At 46.2% G+C, this 15,823-nt stretch overlaps 1 protein-coding gene across 1 annotated transcript in view; it reads right to left on the bottom strand.

Annotated features, from left to right (window-relative positions):
* Positions 1-15,298, bottom strand: part of CTDSPL (CTD small phosphatase like) — a 154,490-nt gene extending 139,192 nt beyond the window's left edge. The window contains 3 exon segments of the mRNA XM_007517063.3: positions 14,427-14,586; positions 14,589-14,690; positions 14,693-15,298. Coding sequence (XP_007517125.2) covers positions 14,427-14,586; positions 14,589-14,690; positions 14,693-14,740 — 310 coding nt within the window. The 5' untranslated portion in view covers positions 14,741-15,298.
* Between the last annotated feature and the right edge of the window lie 525 nt (positions 15,299-15,823).

The following is a 15,823-nucleotide window of genomic DNA, read 5'->3' as shown; positions in this document are numbered from 1 at the left end:
AACACATATTCAACAAAGTGCTTGTATCCGTAATATAAGAATAACCATCAAACTCAGTGAGAAATCAAAAGACCCAATTTTTATAAGTTGGGCAGTAATATGAACAGACACTTCACTGGAGAAACTGTTTATATGGCAAAAAAGCATATAACTGATTCTCAGTGTTATCAGTCAGTAGGAAGATAATCTAAGTGTCCACTAAGTATCCACCAGACTGGTTTAAAAAAAATGGCATTGTTAAATACTGGCAAGGATACAGAACAGCTCTAATGGTCATATATTGATGGCAGAATACAATGGTGCCACCACTTTGGAAAACGGTTTGGTAGCTTTTTTTTTTTTTTTTTACAAAGTTAAACATATTTTCAAATTGTAGCACATCCACATACTTGAACACTGTATTCAGCATCAAAAAAGGAACAAGCTTTAATACATGCAACCATTAGGGTGAATTTCAGAAACATTACGATAAGTAAAAGAAGCCATCTATATAACATTCCGGAAAAGACAAAACAAAACAAAACACAGGAGAGAGAACAAATAGGCCTGTCGTTGTTATGTGAGGTGTTGAGAGAGGACTTACTGCAAATAGGCACAAGATATATTTAAGGATGACAGAAATGTTCTTGACTGTGCTAGTGGTTACAGAGAAGTATGAATTTGCCAAAGCCTCACAGAACTTGCTAACTTTGGATTACACCAAAAAGATGTTACTGTATGCAAACTGCCCTCCCTAAAGTTCAACTTTAAACAAGTCAAGGAAAGAAATCAGCTAAGGGTAGCAGTACAGGATAGATAGTGGAGTAAAAACAAAACAAAACTTAATGCTCATAAATAAATGTTTATACAATTGACTGTGTTCATAGCTCAAACTGCACACCGTTATGAAATGCAGTCGTTCTAACCAAAACCAAAATGAATATGCTGAATTGCTTCCTCAAAGGGGGAGAAGAAAATACAGCTTTCACTGGTCTATGGAATTAAAGGCTGTTCCAGACTAGAACATAAGTGAGCTAAATACTAAGAATGAGGTTATGATAAGATGAGCATGAAAATTGAGTCTAATCAGAATGCAAAGACGGTATATACAGTTAAAGTCCAGTATGAATTCTTACTGGATTACTGGCTTCTCTCTGCTACTAAAAGGCTACATTTATTCAAACCATGTTGACAAGGTGGTACAGTTTTTCTTCAGGATGCTGGGGAATACTGAGAACCTGTGTTAAATACTAATTCTGACAGGTAAGAAAACTATCAGTCATCTAAATGTTAAGCCAATTCTCTTCAGTTTTTTAAAAAGCATGAAGTACCAGGATTTTAAAAGCATTTTGGCAAAAAGCCTTCATACAAATCATAATCACAAAGAAACTCTTGAGTTTTGGAAGCAGTTATTCAGAATCAAAATGTGCTATTACTGAGGTGATTACATAATCCGTAATAGCCATAAAGACCACTGTTTATTAGGCCCTGGTTTCAGAGAACTATGCCAGTAGTGTTTTGAGTCTTGATCCCAAATACAAACATCTTCATGTCTCAGCCAAGTGCTACAAGCAGTTCCTAAGCCCTTACTCCATCATGTGATGCTATTTCAGAATCATAAAGGCAAGTCATTTCTTGATTTTTATTTTAGGTACCTTTACTTTCCTTTATATTTATTTATTCTGATAGGACAGAGAGAAACTGAGAGGGGAAGGAGATATAGGGATGAAGAGAGAGAGAGAGAAAGAGATACCCTTGCAAACCTGTTTTACCACTCACGAAGCTTTCCCCCTGCAGGTGGGGATTGGAGCTTGAACTCAAGACCCTACATGATAATGTGTGTTCTCAACCCAGTGCACCACCACCTGACCCTCTAGAAATTAGATTTTTTTTAAAGATAACATTAAAATACTAAACTATAGGGGGCTAGGTGGCAGCACAGTGGGTTAAGTGCACATGGCACGAAGTGCAGGGACCAGTGTAAGGATTCCAGTTTGAGACCTCAGCTCCCCACCTGCAGAGGAGTTGCTTCACAAGCGGTGAAGCAGGTCTGCAGGTGTCTATCTTTCTTCCTCTCTCTTTTCCCCTCCTCTCTCCATTTCTCTCTGTCCTATCCAACAACAGCAACAGCAATAACAACAGTAGTAGCAACAAGGGCAACAACAACAAAAAGGGGGGGGGGTAGTGCAGGCACCAAGACCCAGAGATAACCCTGGAAGCAAAAAAAAATAAAAACTATAAATGTCTCATAAATCAAGCTTTATGATTTAGAAACAAGTTCTCAAGGTGTTGCTTATACCTTTAATATTCTAAGGCAGTCCTTACAGTCTTTTTTTTTTTTTTGTAGCTATATGCTGCTGACCTCAGCATCATATAGCAATGTCAAAGGTGTGTGTGTGTGTGTGTGTGTGTGTGTGTGTGTGTGTGTGCGCGTGCGCACGCGCGCACGTGTGTGTAATTTAAATCAGGACTCACCTGTGGCCATAGTTTCCTGACCTTGGACCATTCCTGACTGACTTAAGGCCATGATGTGTCCTTCTTTCTCTGCCCCAATATCACTTCCACTTTAATCGAGAAGCTTCAGCACCCCTCCTAAAACTGACCTGTGAGTCCCAGTGAGGGTCCTTTTCAGCTTGAAGCTTTGCAATCAGGCTGAGCATGGGGTAGGTTTCTGAAGCCCTCAGACATATTTCCAAGGTAGACAAGGTGGAAGCAGACTCTGTTTGTCACTGCTCAGTGAGTCCTGCCTGGCTGCCAAGAGTACTGAATCTGGGGTAGGCAGTGGCTCAACCGGTTGAGAGCATGTTACCATGTGCAAGGACTCAGGTTCAAGTCCCCAGCCCCCACCTGCAGGGAGGATACTTCAAGAGCAGTGAAATAATGTCTCTCTTTCTCTCTCCCCGCTTCCATATTCTCTTTTTTCCTATCAAATAAAATAAAGCAAATGGGGGAAAATGGCCACAGGGAGCTAACTGTTCAGGTACCAAGCCCCAGTGAGAACTCTGGTAGCAAGAAATAAATAATAAAATTTAAAAAGAAGCACGTTCAGAGATAAGCACCTTTTGTCACCCCCCCCAAAGCATTTACTTTTTTAAATAAAAAGAAGGATGTGAGGTGAACCATGCTTGCCAGTCACACAGAAGATTACATTAAAATTTATTTAAATCAGGGTACTCAAGAACTCTGACCTTACATGTTGGTGTTAAGACCAGCTGTCAATAAACCGAACTGTCACACTGAATTTGTTATCATTCTTTCCTTAGGAGCCAAGTAAAACTCTCAAAACGCTAACTCAACTTGACTTTTACACTGACCATTAGCACAATGTTGAAATCCACCTTAAAAAAAAGGCCAACTTTACAAGTCTTCTGTAAAATATTTCGTTGGAATAGGTCTAGAAGTTAATGTGGGTACTTGGGCTTCCAGGAAGATGGGAGGCACTGACCTTCTTCCCATTCTTTCCACTAAGTGCCATTAAAACCCCTGGATATTATTTCTAAAGCAAACAGAAGACACTGCTGGAAGGTGAAGAGAAGAAAGTAGATTAGCTAGGGACTTTGGGATCTGAAACCGCATGGCAGTAATTCTCCAAGTTTTCTTTTAGTCTCTTATTATCCAGACTTGGAGCTGAAGATGCTGGGGAGAAGTCAACAATACAAGGCAGAAAAAAAAAAGTCCCTGTCAAAAACTTAATATGTGTTAACAAAGAACTGCAAAAAGAGCTCTGTATGCAAGAGAGAAAACTTTCAGATGATACTGCTCTGCTCAAGATTCTCTCTCTCTCTCTGGTCAGCAAAATCTGCCGGGCACAGAGAATTCCATCCTCATCGGGCACTCCACTGTTCCTGCTGGGCAGTGCCAGAGAAAGCCAAGTAGAGAGCAGGGCGCTTCAGCCCTGGCAGTTAATAATAAGTTCCCTCCTCTTCCATCTGTAATTAAATACATATTTATTTATTTATTTACTATTGGATAGAGACAGAGAGAAACACAGGAGAAAGGGAGGTAGAGAGGAAAAAAAGACAGAGAAGCCCCTGCAGCTCTGTTTCACCACTAGTGAAGCTTTCCCCCTGCGGGGGGGGGACCACGGACTTGAACCTGGATCTGTATCCACTGTAATGTGTGTGTGTGCTTAACCAGGTGTGCCCACCCTTGGGCCCCCTCCTCTTCCAACTGTACCACTGGAAACCACATGGTCATCTTAAATCTCATTCTTTAAACCAGACAGTAATCACTTCCTCCCCTCACCCTGGGCTGGTATCAGAAGAGGCAATGGAAGAATCAGGGTCTTCACCATTGCCAAGTGGTGGTGAGACCACGCGGGAGCTGAAACTATTCCCACCTCTCAAACTATCAGTATCTAGACTGAAACAGGTATCGCTTCAAAGACTGCAGACATTAAAGGAACTAATACTTGTGAATACACCTATCACAACATTGACAACTTTGATGGATCCAATCGTGAAAAACAAAAACTGTAATCAATTACCAAATACCAAAGTGATAATTTGATTAACTCTACAACTCTTGAGGAAACTGAATGTGTACTTTAAAATAACCCCCCCCCCCCCAAAGAATCTCCAGAACCAAGTGGTTTCCTAAGAGAATGAACAGCAATTTTACACAGTCAAACATGAGTGAAAACCTCCCAATTTCTTTTATCAAGAGGATATAAAGCCACATAGAAAATGCAAAAGAGGGCGTCGGGCTGTAGCGCAGCGGGTTAAGCGCAGGTGGCGCAAAGCACAAGGACCGGCATAAGGATCCCAGTTCAAACCCCAGCTCCCCACCTGCAGGGGAGTCGCTTCACAGGCGGGCAAGCAGGTCTGCAGGTGTCTATCTTTCTCTCTCCGTCTCTGTCTTCCCCTCCTCTCTCCATTTCTCTCTGTCCTATCCAACAACGACAACAACAATAATAACTACAACAATAAAACAACAAGGGCAACAAAAGGGAATAAATAAATAAAATAAATATTTAAAAAAAGAAAATGCAAAAGAAAGATAAACTATAGACTAATATCTGATGAATAAATATATAAAAGTCCTGAACATAGGGGCTGCGTGGTAGCAGACTGGGTTAAGGGTACATAGTGCGAAACACAAAGACTGGCTCAAAGATGGGAGTTTGAGCCCTTCGCTCCTCACCTGCAGGAGGGTCACCTCAAAAACAGTGAAGCAGGTCTGCAGATGTCTATCTTTCTCTCTCCCCTCTATCTTCCCCTCCTCTCTCGATTTCTGACTTATCCAACAACAACAGCAACAATAACAGCAGCAACAACAATGGAAAAAAGATGGCCTCCAGGAGCAGTGGATTTGTAGTGCAGGTACTGAGTGAGCCCCAGCAATAAGCCTGGAGGGGGAAAAAAAATCCTGAACATAATACTAGTAGACAGAATTCACCAGTACGGAAAATAAGTATTGGGAGGTGGGGCAAAAGAGTAGCAGCAGCTGTGTCTCTCCTCTCTCCTCCCCTCCCCTCTTCTTTCCTCCCCTTCTCTTTCCTCTCCCCTCCTCTCCCCTCCCCTCCCCTTCTCTCCTCTCCTTTTCCTGTTCAACTAGGAATATCAAAGAGGATCATCTGAGAACGCAATAAAATAAAATAAAATAAAACTAGGATTACTTTGGGAATCCACTAAATCACCGGTGAGTGCAAACACGTGTGGCTCTAGACAGAGAGGAGCCTAAGGAGATTCCCAAGGCTAAAAGCCCAGTACCTCCTCAGAAGCGACTACCAGTTGAGATGACACCTCCAGACAGAGTTTTAGCAACAAATAGATGGCTGAAGGGAGCAGAGGATCCCTAAGGCTCACCAATGCAGCTGTGAGTCTCCACTGCTACTGTCCCTTGGAGGCTGGAGCGGCACCCCCAGGAGGCCCTGTGCTGACATGGGGGCTGGGGCAGGAAAGACCTGATGGGCAACTCAGGAGAAGACATACACTCCTGAGTGAAGAGAAGACATACTTTGAAGACATACTTCTCTATGGTCTGGAAGTGGGGCTGTACTGTGGGAGCCTTTCCACATTGTTCTCCCCATGAATTCAGAGACATGTTGAATAACTGCCTCAAAAAAAAAGAAAGGAATTGACTTAACCAAGGGAGATGTAGTCATCAATGTAATTGACCAGACCACCATACTAAAGAAAAGAAAATCCCACAACCAAGCCAATTGCAGAAGTACGCTGTGAAATTCAACATTCATCCTTAATAAAATATTAGGAAAAAATGGAACATTAAGGGGAATCTCCTCAATCTGATAACGATATCTACAAGAAATCACAGCTGAGGTTGGGTGGTGGTGCACTTCGTTAAGCACACACAATGCACAAGGGCCTGGTTTCGAGCACCAGGTCCCCACCTGCAGAGGAAAACTTCACAAGTGGTGAAGTAGGGCTGCAGGTGTCTCACACTCCCACCTTACCTCTTCTCTCAATTTCTCTCAGTCTCTATCCACCATACATACATACATGCATACATTATTTAAAAAAGAAAAAGAAAACATACAGATGACAATTAAATTTTTTGTTAAAGATTTTTCTCCCATTGGGAACAAAGCAAGGATATCCATTGCGGCCAAGATTGCTGTAAAATTATACAGTAAACAACAAAACCAGAATAGCTAAAACAATATATATATATATATATATATATATATATATGAAAAAGAACAAAAGGTTGGAGAAATTTGTCCAGCCTATTTCAAGATTAATATAAAAGTACAGTAATCAAGACCATTGTATAGGCAGAGGCACAGACACATAGATCAATGGAATAAAATAAAGAACCAGAAATGGATCTATATAAATATGCCAAACTGATATTTGATAGAAATGCAAAAGCAATTCAAGAGGAAGGATGGTCTTTCAAATGAACAATGAAAGGCAAACCACAAACACACACAGAACACATACAAAACCCTAAGTCTTTTTTTTTAAAGATTTAAAAAAAATATTTATTTATTCCCTTTTGTTGCCCTTGTTGCTTTTATTGTTGTGGTTATTATTGTTGTTGTTACTGTTGTTGGATAGGACAGAGAGAAAAATGGAGAGAGGAGGGGAAGACAGAGAGGGGGAGAGAAAGACAGACACCTGCAGACCTGTGAAGCTACTCCCCTGCAGGGGGGCGGGGCTCGAACAGCAATCCTTATGCTGGTCCTTGCGCTTTGCACCACATGCACTTAACCCGCTGCGCTACTGCCTGACTCCCAAAACCCTAAGTCTTTACTTTCTACAAAATGTTAACTTAGAATGATATCATGACCTTAAGTGCAAAACATAAAACTACAGAACATTTTGGGAAAAAATCTAGGAGGAAATCTCTGATATCCAGTGTTAGGCAAATAATTTCTTCAAGTTGACACTTCTTCCTCTAGCGTTTGCCCTTCTTCCGTAGCCAGTCAACAGCGTCAGCGTCAGGTTGAGCCTGATGTAAAGTTTCGAGAGCTCCTTTGAATCTGGAGAGGTAGCAGTCGTTGACTATGTGGGTCACACTGATAACATGAGTCACAGAAGAAACTGATATATTACACTTGGTAAAAGGTCAAAACGGTTGCTTTGTAAATGAACCTGTTAGAAGAGAGAAGAGACAAACTACAGACAAGAAGAAAATATCTATCAACCAAGACTAATATGTAAAATATGCAGACTTCTCAAAATTCAACAGTAAACAAATCTTCAAAGCCTAGGGAGATGGTTCCGTGGGTACCGCACATGCCGTGCAAGCCTGAGGCTCTTCGTATGTAAATAAACAAATGAGTCTTTAAAAAATAGGCGAGAAAGATCAGACAGAGAGGTAAACCTTCATTCAAAATAAAAGAGATGAAGTAGCATCTCACTGAAGATAAACAGAGAGGGAAAAAAGCATATGAAAAGATGTCCAACATTACTGACCATCAGGGAAATGCAAATACAAGCCACAATGAGATGCCGTCACACTTTTGTCAAAATGGCTAACATAAAATGTAATGACAGCATTGAGAATGCTGGCAAAGATACGGAGACACTCGATCACTCACACATTGTTGGTGGGAATGTAAAAAGGCACATTTACTCTGGAAAACTGGCAGTTTCTTGGAAAAGTAAATATGTAACTACCACATGACCCAGCGACTGCATTCCTGAGTATTTATCCAGAGGCCTGAAGAGCTATGTTTATACAAAAACCTGTACACTGATGTTTGTAGCAGCTTTATTTGTTAACATCCCAAGCCAGAAACAATCCAGATGTCCTTCAGAGAGGGCTAGGCAAACTGTGGTATCCTTATGCCATGGAATACTACTTTGTAAACAGAATCAAACTACTAAAGGCAGCAACAACATGGAAGAAGCTCCAGAGAATTGTGTTAAATATATATATATATATATATATATATATATATATATATATATATCATTGATTCATATATATACACATATCTGTGTATAAATATATGTGTCTAAAATGGTAACAGCTAAAGAGTTTAGAAATTAAGAGTAGACTAGAAGTTGCCCATGGTCTCAAGGGGGTTGAGGACAGGAGGGAAATCATACGTGTATGAAGGAGCCTTTTGAGGGGTCCTCTTAGGAATGGAACTTTGTCTTTCTAACTATACCAAGGTCAATGTCCTGACTGGGAACCACGGTTTTTGCAAAATGTTAACATGGGAGACGGGGGTGTAGGGTAGTTGGGTAGAGGGAATAGAGGATCTTTGTGTGATTGCTTATAATTGCATTACATTGTACACTTATCTTCAAATAAAATGTTCATTTTGCAAAAGTGAACTAGTCTCACTAGACTTCAGATTGCTTTTGGCATCTAAAATGACAACTGCTTCCAAGGGTCTTCTGTTTGCCATGATTTTGTTAGCAGCACAAAGGTTAAAGGTTTCTGAGTTGAGCTTACGTGTTGCAAGCACTTGGTGGGAACATACCTAGCATCTGAGGCCAAAATGTCTAGCCAAACAAAGGTTTCCCTACAGAAACCTTATCAAGGGATGTGCATTAGATACAAAAAAATAAAATAAATAAACTGTTTAGTGAGAGTTGAAATGTTCTTGCTAATACTGCGTAAAAATGGAAGATTTTCTAATTAGTGTTCAATTCACTTATTTATTCTCTTCCAGCTATGAGAAACTTCTTTATTTAAACAAAACTCATCTGGACAACATGAAAGCATTTTCGGAAAGATAAAGTTTCATCACATCCCATTCCAGTCTCTTCTCCTCTGAGATAATTATCACGTCATCCATTTGAAGCATTTCCTCACAGATTATTTTTGTGTATTTCTAGACGTGCACACAGTTGTGTGTCTTATATAAACAGGATCATTCTTATTTGAATTGTTCTTCAGGTTCCTTTCCATCCCTTTCAAATGTCTCGGAAATCTACATGTTAAATACGTTTACATCTAATTTCACTTATTCTTTCCAACTGCCCTGAATTCTGCCGTACATTGATGAATCATAGTCTGTTGGCCTGCTGACACACAGGAAAGTTCCAATTTTTGCTACTGCAAGCAATGTAGCCATCAGTGAAAATTCTTGCACATATTTTTCTGAGCACAAACTAGGCTATTTCCCTCTCCAACCTCCCCCCAGTAATGGTTAAGAAGGCAAGAAACTCTGCTTGCAGTTGGAGTGGCCATGTGACCCAGCTCTGGCCAATGACATATCAGCACAAGTTTGCTGGGCAACCCAGTAGGAATGTTTGCTGCTTTCCAGGGAAAAGGGGTAGCAGGCATGGCAGTCATTGTCCTTTTTCCCTGGTCTGGAGGTGCAGTGGGTTTGGAGGGGTGGTGGCTACTTTCCAATGTGAAAGCACACCAAGAGAACCACAGTGATGTCAGTTCTGGTACCAGCCAGTCACAGCCTACCCCTAGACTGCTTATTGGAAAGAAGAAATGCCTAATGGTTTAAGCCATGGTGTAAGTCTGACTTTCTGTTACTTACCCCTTGTCTGAACCCTGCCAGGTCCTGGCACGGGTCTTTGCACATAGTGTGTGCTTAAATGGGTGTGCAGCCACCCGGCCCCCAAAAATGAATTTTAAAAAGAGCTCATGGCACATCTGGTTAAGTGCACAAGAACCTAGGTTCGAGCCCCTACTCCCTACCTGCAGGGGGATGCTTCATGAGCGGTGAAGCAGGCCTGCAGGTGTCTTATCTTTTTCTCTCCCTGACTATCTCCTCTTCCCTTCTCAATTTCACTCTGTTCTGTCAAATTAAAATATAAAAAAAAAAATGGAAAAAATGGTCATGGGTAGCACGGTGGATTCGTAATGCAGGCACAGAGCTCTCCCAGTTATAACCCTGGCGGCAAAAAAAATTAAAATTAAATAATAAAAAAGGGTTCAGACAAGGGGTTAGCCTCACCAGCGGTGAAGCAGGTCTGCAGGTGTCTGTCTGTCTTTCTCTCTCCCTATCTCCCTCTGCCCTCCCAATTTCTCTCTGTCCTATCGCCCCCCCCCCAAAAAAAAATAAAATGGCCACCAGGAGTAGTGGATTTGTAGTGCTGGAACCGAGCCCCAGTGATAACTCTGGAGGAATAAATAAAGTTTGTATTTTCATGAGAGATGGCTTCTTTGCTCTGGTTTAAGGTAGTACCAGAATTGAACCTGGAATCCCTGGGTCCTCAGACAAGAAACTCTGGAGTGCTACTTACCCTACACTACCTCCCTGCCCTCAAGTGAGTTCTTAACTGATTGTGGAGTAAATCACTCCATAGAAAGTCGCTTGTGCTCACCTTGCTTGTTCACAAAAGTCTCTAAGTATTTATCAACTTTCGAAAAAACTTATTTTCTTTGATACCGCGAGCCATTTAATATCTAACTAGGATGACATGTGAAACTATTTCATAGGTGGTATCATTTAATATATTTATTGGCCATTAGTATGCCCTCTGTGATTACTTTCCTGTTTTTTTTTAAATTATTTATTTATTGGATGGAGACAGAAATGAAGAGGGGAAGGGAGAGAAAGAGATGGATTGAGAAAAAGAGATATCGGCAACACTTCTTCACCCCTCATCTAATGTTCTCCCTGCAGGTGGGGACCAGGGGGGTTAAGCCTGGATCCTCATGTATCGTAACATATCAGCTCTGCTAGGTGTACCACCACCTGGCCCTGATTACTTTAAAAAATATTTATTTATTAATGAGAGGGGTAGGAGGAGAGAGACAGACAGACAGACAGACAGACATCACTCTGGTACATGTGCTGCCCGGGATCGAACTCAGGACCTCATGCTTGAGAGACCAATGCTTTATCCACTGTGCCACCTCCTGGACCATCCGATTACTTTTCTTTCTTTTTTCTTTTTTTTGCCTCCAGGGTTATCGCTGGGGCTCCCAATGCTCCTGGAGGCTGGTTGTTTTTTTTTTTTTCCCTTTTGTTACCCTTGTTGTTTATTGTCGTTGTTGTTGGATAGGACGGAGAAATTGAGAGAGGAGGAGAAAACAGAGAAGGAGAGAGAAAGACAGACACTTGCAGACCTGCTTCACCACTAGTGAAGCGACCCCCTTGCAGGTGGGGAGCTGGGTACTCGAACCAGGATCCTTAGCCACTCCTTGCGCTTTGTGCCATGTGCGCTTAGCCTGCTGCACTACTGCCAGGCCCCCTCCCTGATTACGTTTTGTTTAGATCTCTTGTCTTCTGCTTTTTCTGTTTGTTTGAATTTTTCTTATTGATTGGGAAGAATCAAATTCCACATCACAAGGCAGGCTCATGGGCAATTTACACTATCCATGGACTCAAACACAACTAGAGAAAATGAACCCAGACTGTGCAAAATGCCACTGCCCAGGCTTCACCATTCCTTTGCAAATCTACGCCTGAAAGAGAGACTTCTATGGAAGAGTGACACGCTAGTGAGTCAGGCAGGCTTTTTAATGTACAGAATGTATACCATTTCATGAAACCCTCACGTGGAGCCAAGAGGAGGCAGATTCCCACTTTATAGAGTAAGTGACGCAGGTCAACTTTCAAACCACAAGAAACTCTCTCCCACCACAAAACACACAACATTCCAGACTCAATATTTAAAACAAATGATTACATGTTTCTCTGAAAGTAAAACGCACTGTGCCTATCTGAAGACATCAACAAGCTGAAGCTGGAAACACTGCTCAACCTGTTTTGTGACTTGTGGATCTGAAGAAGCTGTTCCAGACTGGCGCTCTAATGTCTATTGCCACGCCATAGTCGACCAAAACTCATTTCCATTTTTCAAATGGAAAACTATGTGGAATAGGATTTTAATGCTTCACAAAGAAGGGTCTGCCAGCTAGCAACCCCACCCCAGCGCAACAGGTTAGGAATGTCCTGACTAAGTTAACAGTCCGCCACTCTGACACTAGGAAACCAACAAAACAAGCTGTTAAAGACATAAGAGATTGCTGTGCAAAACATAATGATGTAAACAAGCTGAACAGAACAAGCGCCATCCCTGAGCCCACAGTTCAGATTCTGGATAAACTGACTTGACTTAGTTTTTAAAAGCATAGCGGCAAGAAGAGGTGGCGGCTCTTGGGGCTCAGAGTGAGGGGGTAGCAGCGATTCCTTAGCCTTCCCTCTGCCGCTGGAGCTGAAGGTGCTCTCTGGAGCAAAACACCACACAGAACACCTGATCCACTGCAAGTGAGGGGCACAACATCAGACCCTTGATGCCTCCTTACAACATCCCCCCACCCCCTCTCCCAGAGGGGACAAAATCCAGCGCTCAGCCAGGTCAAGATCTCAAGACCAATAGCCCCTTTGGTGGGAAGGTTGGGCCGCCTAAGTACTGCACACCTGAACCCTAAGAAGACCTCTCCCAGGGGTGTGCTGTGTGAAGCACCCTCGTGCAGTTGAATTCCAATTAACACACACACACACACACACACACACACACAATTTCTGCAGACAGATTCCCAGTGTTTATGGTCTACAAAGGTACAAATGGGTTGTCATAGAGCCAACCTAAAGTTACTTCTGGTAGTTTCTACCAAGTGGCCTCTGCTGGAGATGAGACAGAGGCATGTTCCTCCCACCCCCCAGCCTGCACAGCTCACTCCTCCAGGCACAACCAGGGTAACAAAAATCAACCCACCCACCCCCAGATCTGCTGTGGCCAGGCCTGGAGAGAGGAGAGAGCCTCATTGCAGAATTGTAAGAGGAGAGAGAGAGCTAACTTAGGGTTAGTTACCAGAATAAAACAAGCCAAATTCCTTGGGTCAGTGCCTCATGACAGGAAGCAGGGCACTGGAGAGAGGACACTAAGTCACAGAAAGGGAAGGAAGCAAACACGAATAAGAAGAGAACAGAAGAGAGGGGAGCCATGGAACTCCAATGTGTACAGACATCAAAGCTGGTGCTACAGCACCTGTCAGCTCAGTTCAGCTCTCCTGGAAGGGAAGGACACACCTAGAACCCCAGGGCTGCTGGAGTGCCCATTAGTGGTGGGCCCCTGAGGTGCTGCTAACAGGCTGCCTGCCCTGAGGAAGCAGAGCCAATCATGGGAGGGCTCCGCACCCATACAACCAGCAAAGCACACCCAAGCATGCAGCCCCACTGTCTGCTGCACATCTGCACACACCATTTCACCATTAGGCATACAGTCTTCCTGTGTGTTAGTGCCCACTCACAAACAGTCTCCCAGCTGATGATCACGACCTGTTCAATCTGCCAGGGTGGTGGAGGCACACAATCCTCTCCACATACACAAGTGTGTGCACTCAGACACACACACACACACACACACACACACACACACACACACTCCACGACCACCCACCCAGCCAGACTACATCAGGTACATACACTCACAACTTCTGTTGGGTCCACACACAAGTGCATCCCTCACTTGCAAAACAAACAAACAAAAAAAAAAAAACGCACACACAACCTGCACGACTGCAGTTAGGTGCACACACATTCTTACAATCTCTTGGTTGGAGTGTGCACACACAACATGCAAAGGCACACAATGCGTCACGTGCACAACACACCGCCTTTGCTAGATGCACAAACAACCCCTCACGTGCACAACACACCACCTCTGCTAAGTGCACACACAAGCCCTCCTGTGCACAACACACCACCTCTGCTAGGTGCAGACACACTCTGACAACATGTCTTGCACACACAAAACTCACCAGGGCGCACACACTCACAATCTGCCAGGAACACACACACACTCTCACAACTTCTCTGCTGGCTTGGGTGGGGGCAAACACAAACTCACAGCCTGTCTCCCCCCACCCCCGCCCGGGGTCGCCCCCTGACGCCCCACTCCGGCCCGCGCACCGCCCCCCCCCCGCAGTGAGAAGCACCCACTCGCGGTCCCGCTCTCCGCGGGCGCAGGCAGTCTCTCTGCTCAGCCCCCCACACCCACGCACCCTCGGCCCGGCGCACCCCTCCCCCAGGCCGGGCGGCGCAGGGCAGCAAACTCCCGCGGCCCAAGGGTGCACCCCTCCCGCCCAGGGCGCTCGCGCCCCCTCCTCACCTTTCTCGCCCGCGCCGGGCGCCCGGCCTTCGTCCTCCTTGGGGTTGGTCACCTGGGTGATGATGGCCGGGCAGTCCATGGGTGCGCGGCGTGGCGGCCGATCGCCGGCCCGGCCCCCCGCAAGCCTGGCGCGCGGGGGCGCGGCGCGGGGGGCGCGCGGAGCCGCGGGCCCGGGGGGCGCTCGCCGCCGCCGCCTGGGCGCGCCCGCCGCGCGGCCCCGCGCTCCGGGAGAGGCAGCCGGGGCCCGCGCCCCCGCTCTCGCCGCCGCCGCCGCCGCCGCGGATGGGCTGGAGCGGCCGCCGCCTCGTCACCATGAACCCCGGAGCCGCGCCCGGGAGAGCCGCGCACTGGGAGGCGGAGCGGGAGGCCGAGCGCCGCGGGAAGCGGGAGCGGGCGAGGGGGAAGGAGTGAGCGAGGAGCGCGGGCGGAGGGAGGGAGTGAGGGAGGGAGCGAGGGAAAAACGGAGGGCGGGCGGGTGGGTGTGTCCCGGCCCGGGGACCGGCCTCCGCCGCCGCGGGCGCTGCCTGCAGCCCTGGGGGGAGAGGGGAGCGGAGCGGGGTGTGGGATGGAGGCGCCGGGCTTGGGGGGGTTAGCGGCTGCACAGTGGGGTGAAGGGCTTGGACTGGGGTGCACAGCGGCTCCGGGGGTCCCGGGGAAAAGGAGTGGAATGAGGGATGCGGGGAGGAGGCTGGCAGCTGAGTGGGGTGAGACGGGTGGGATGTACAGTGTGGGGGCCCGGAGCCCCACGAAGGGTCGTGGGGACGAGGATGATCCTGGGGATGGGGGGTCACCCGGGGGCTAAGGCGTGGGTCTGGGGGAGATGCTAAGGGGAGCCCCGCGCAGCAGCCGAGCACCCGGGGCAGCGGCCAGGGACCTTACATACCCGGCGGTCCGCACAGGGGCCCAGGATGCTGCTGCGAGGACTCCAGGAAACTTCCCAGAGCCCCGAGGGGTGCTCTGGGCAAGGATGAGAGGGGTGTCCCAGAGTTTGGGGGGACCCGGGGGTGAGGACCCAGGAATGAATAGGGGAGGGGGCGCCTGTGGGCAGAGGCCCCCGGGCGTGGGATGCCGGCGGGAGGGGCATCAGCCCTGTGCCCTCGAGGACCGACCTCCCGGCTCTCGGGAGGCACCTAGACAATGGGCATTTCCGAGTGCCCTGCAGTGAGACCGGGGAAGCCCGTCGAGAACTGGAGAGGAAGGGGCTTGTGATGGGACAAGCCAGGCAGGTACTGCACTCCTGAAGAGCTGCCGGTCATTGCCCGGCCCGGGGCGACATCCAGAGCGCGGGCAGGCGGGGAAAGCACCCCATCAGGTTCCTGGCCGCGAGCCTTTTTCGCGCCCACCGGCTCCGCTGGACTTGGAGGCTACCCAGGAGGACTGGCAGAGAGGGGGCGGGG

The sequence above is a fragment of the Erinaceus europaeus genome, chromosome 21 (assembly GCF_950295315.1).
Source record: "Erinaceus europaeus chromosome 21, mEriEur2.1, whole genome shotgun sequence".
In the NCBI taxonomy this organism is placed as follows: domain Eukaryota; kingdom Metazoa; phylum Chordata; class Mammalia; order Eulipotyphla; family Erinaceidae; genus Erinaceus; species Erinaceus europaeus.
This window is presented reverse-complemented; position numbering and strand designations above follow the sequence as displayed.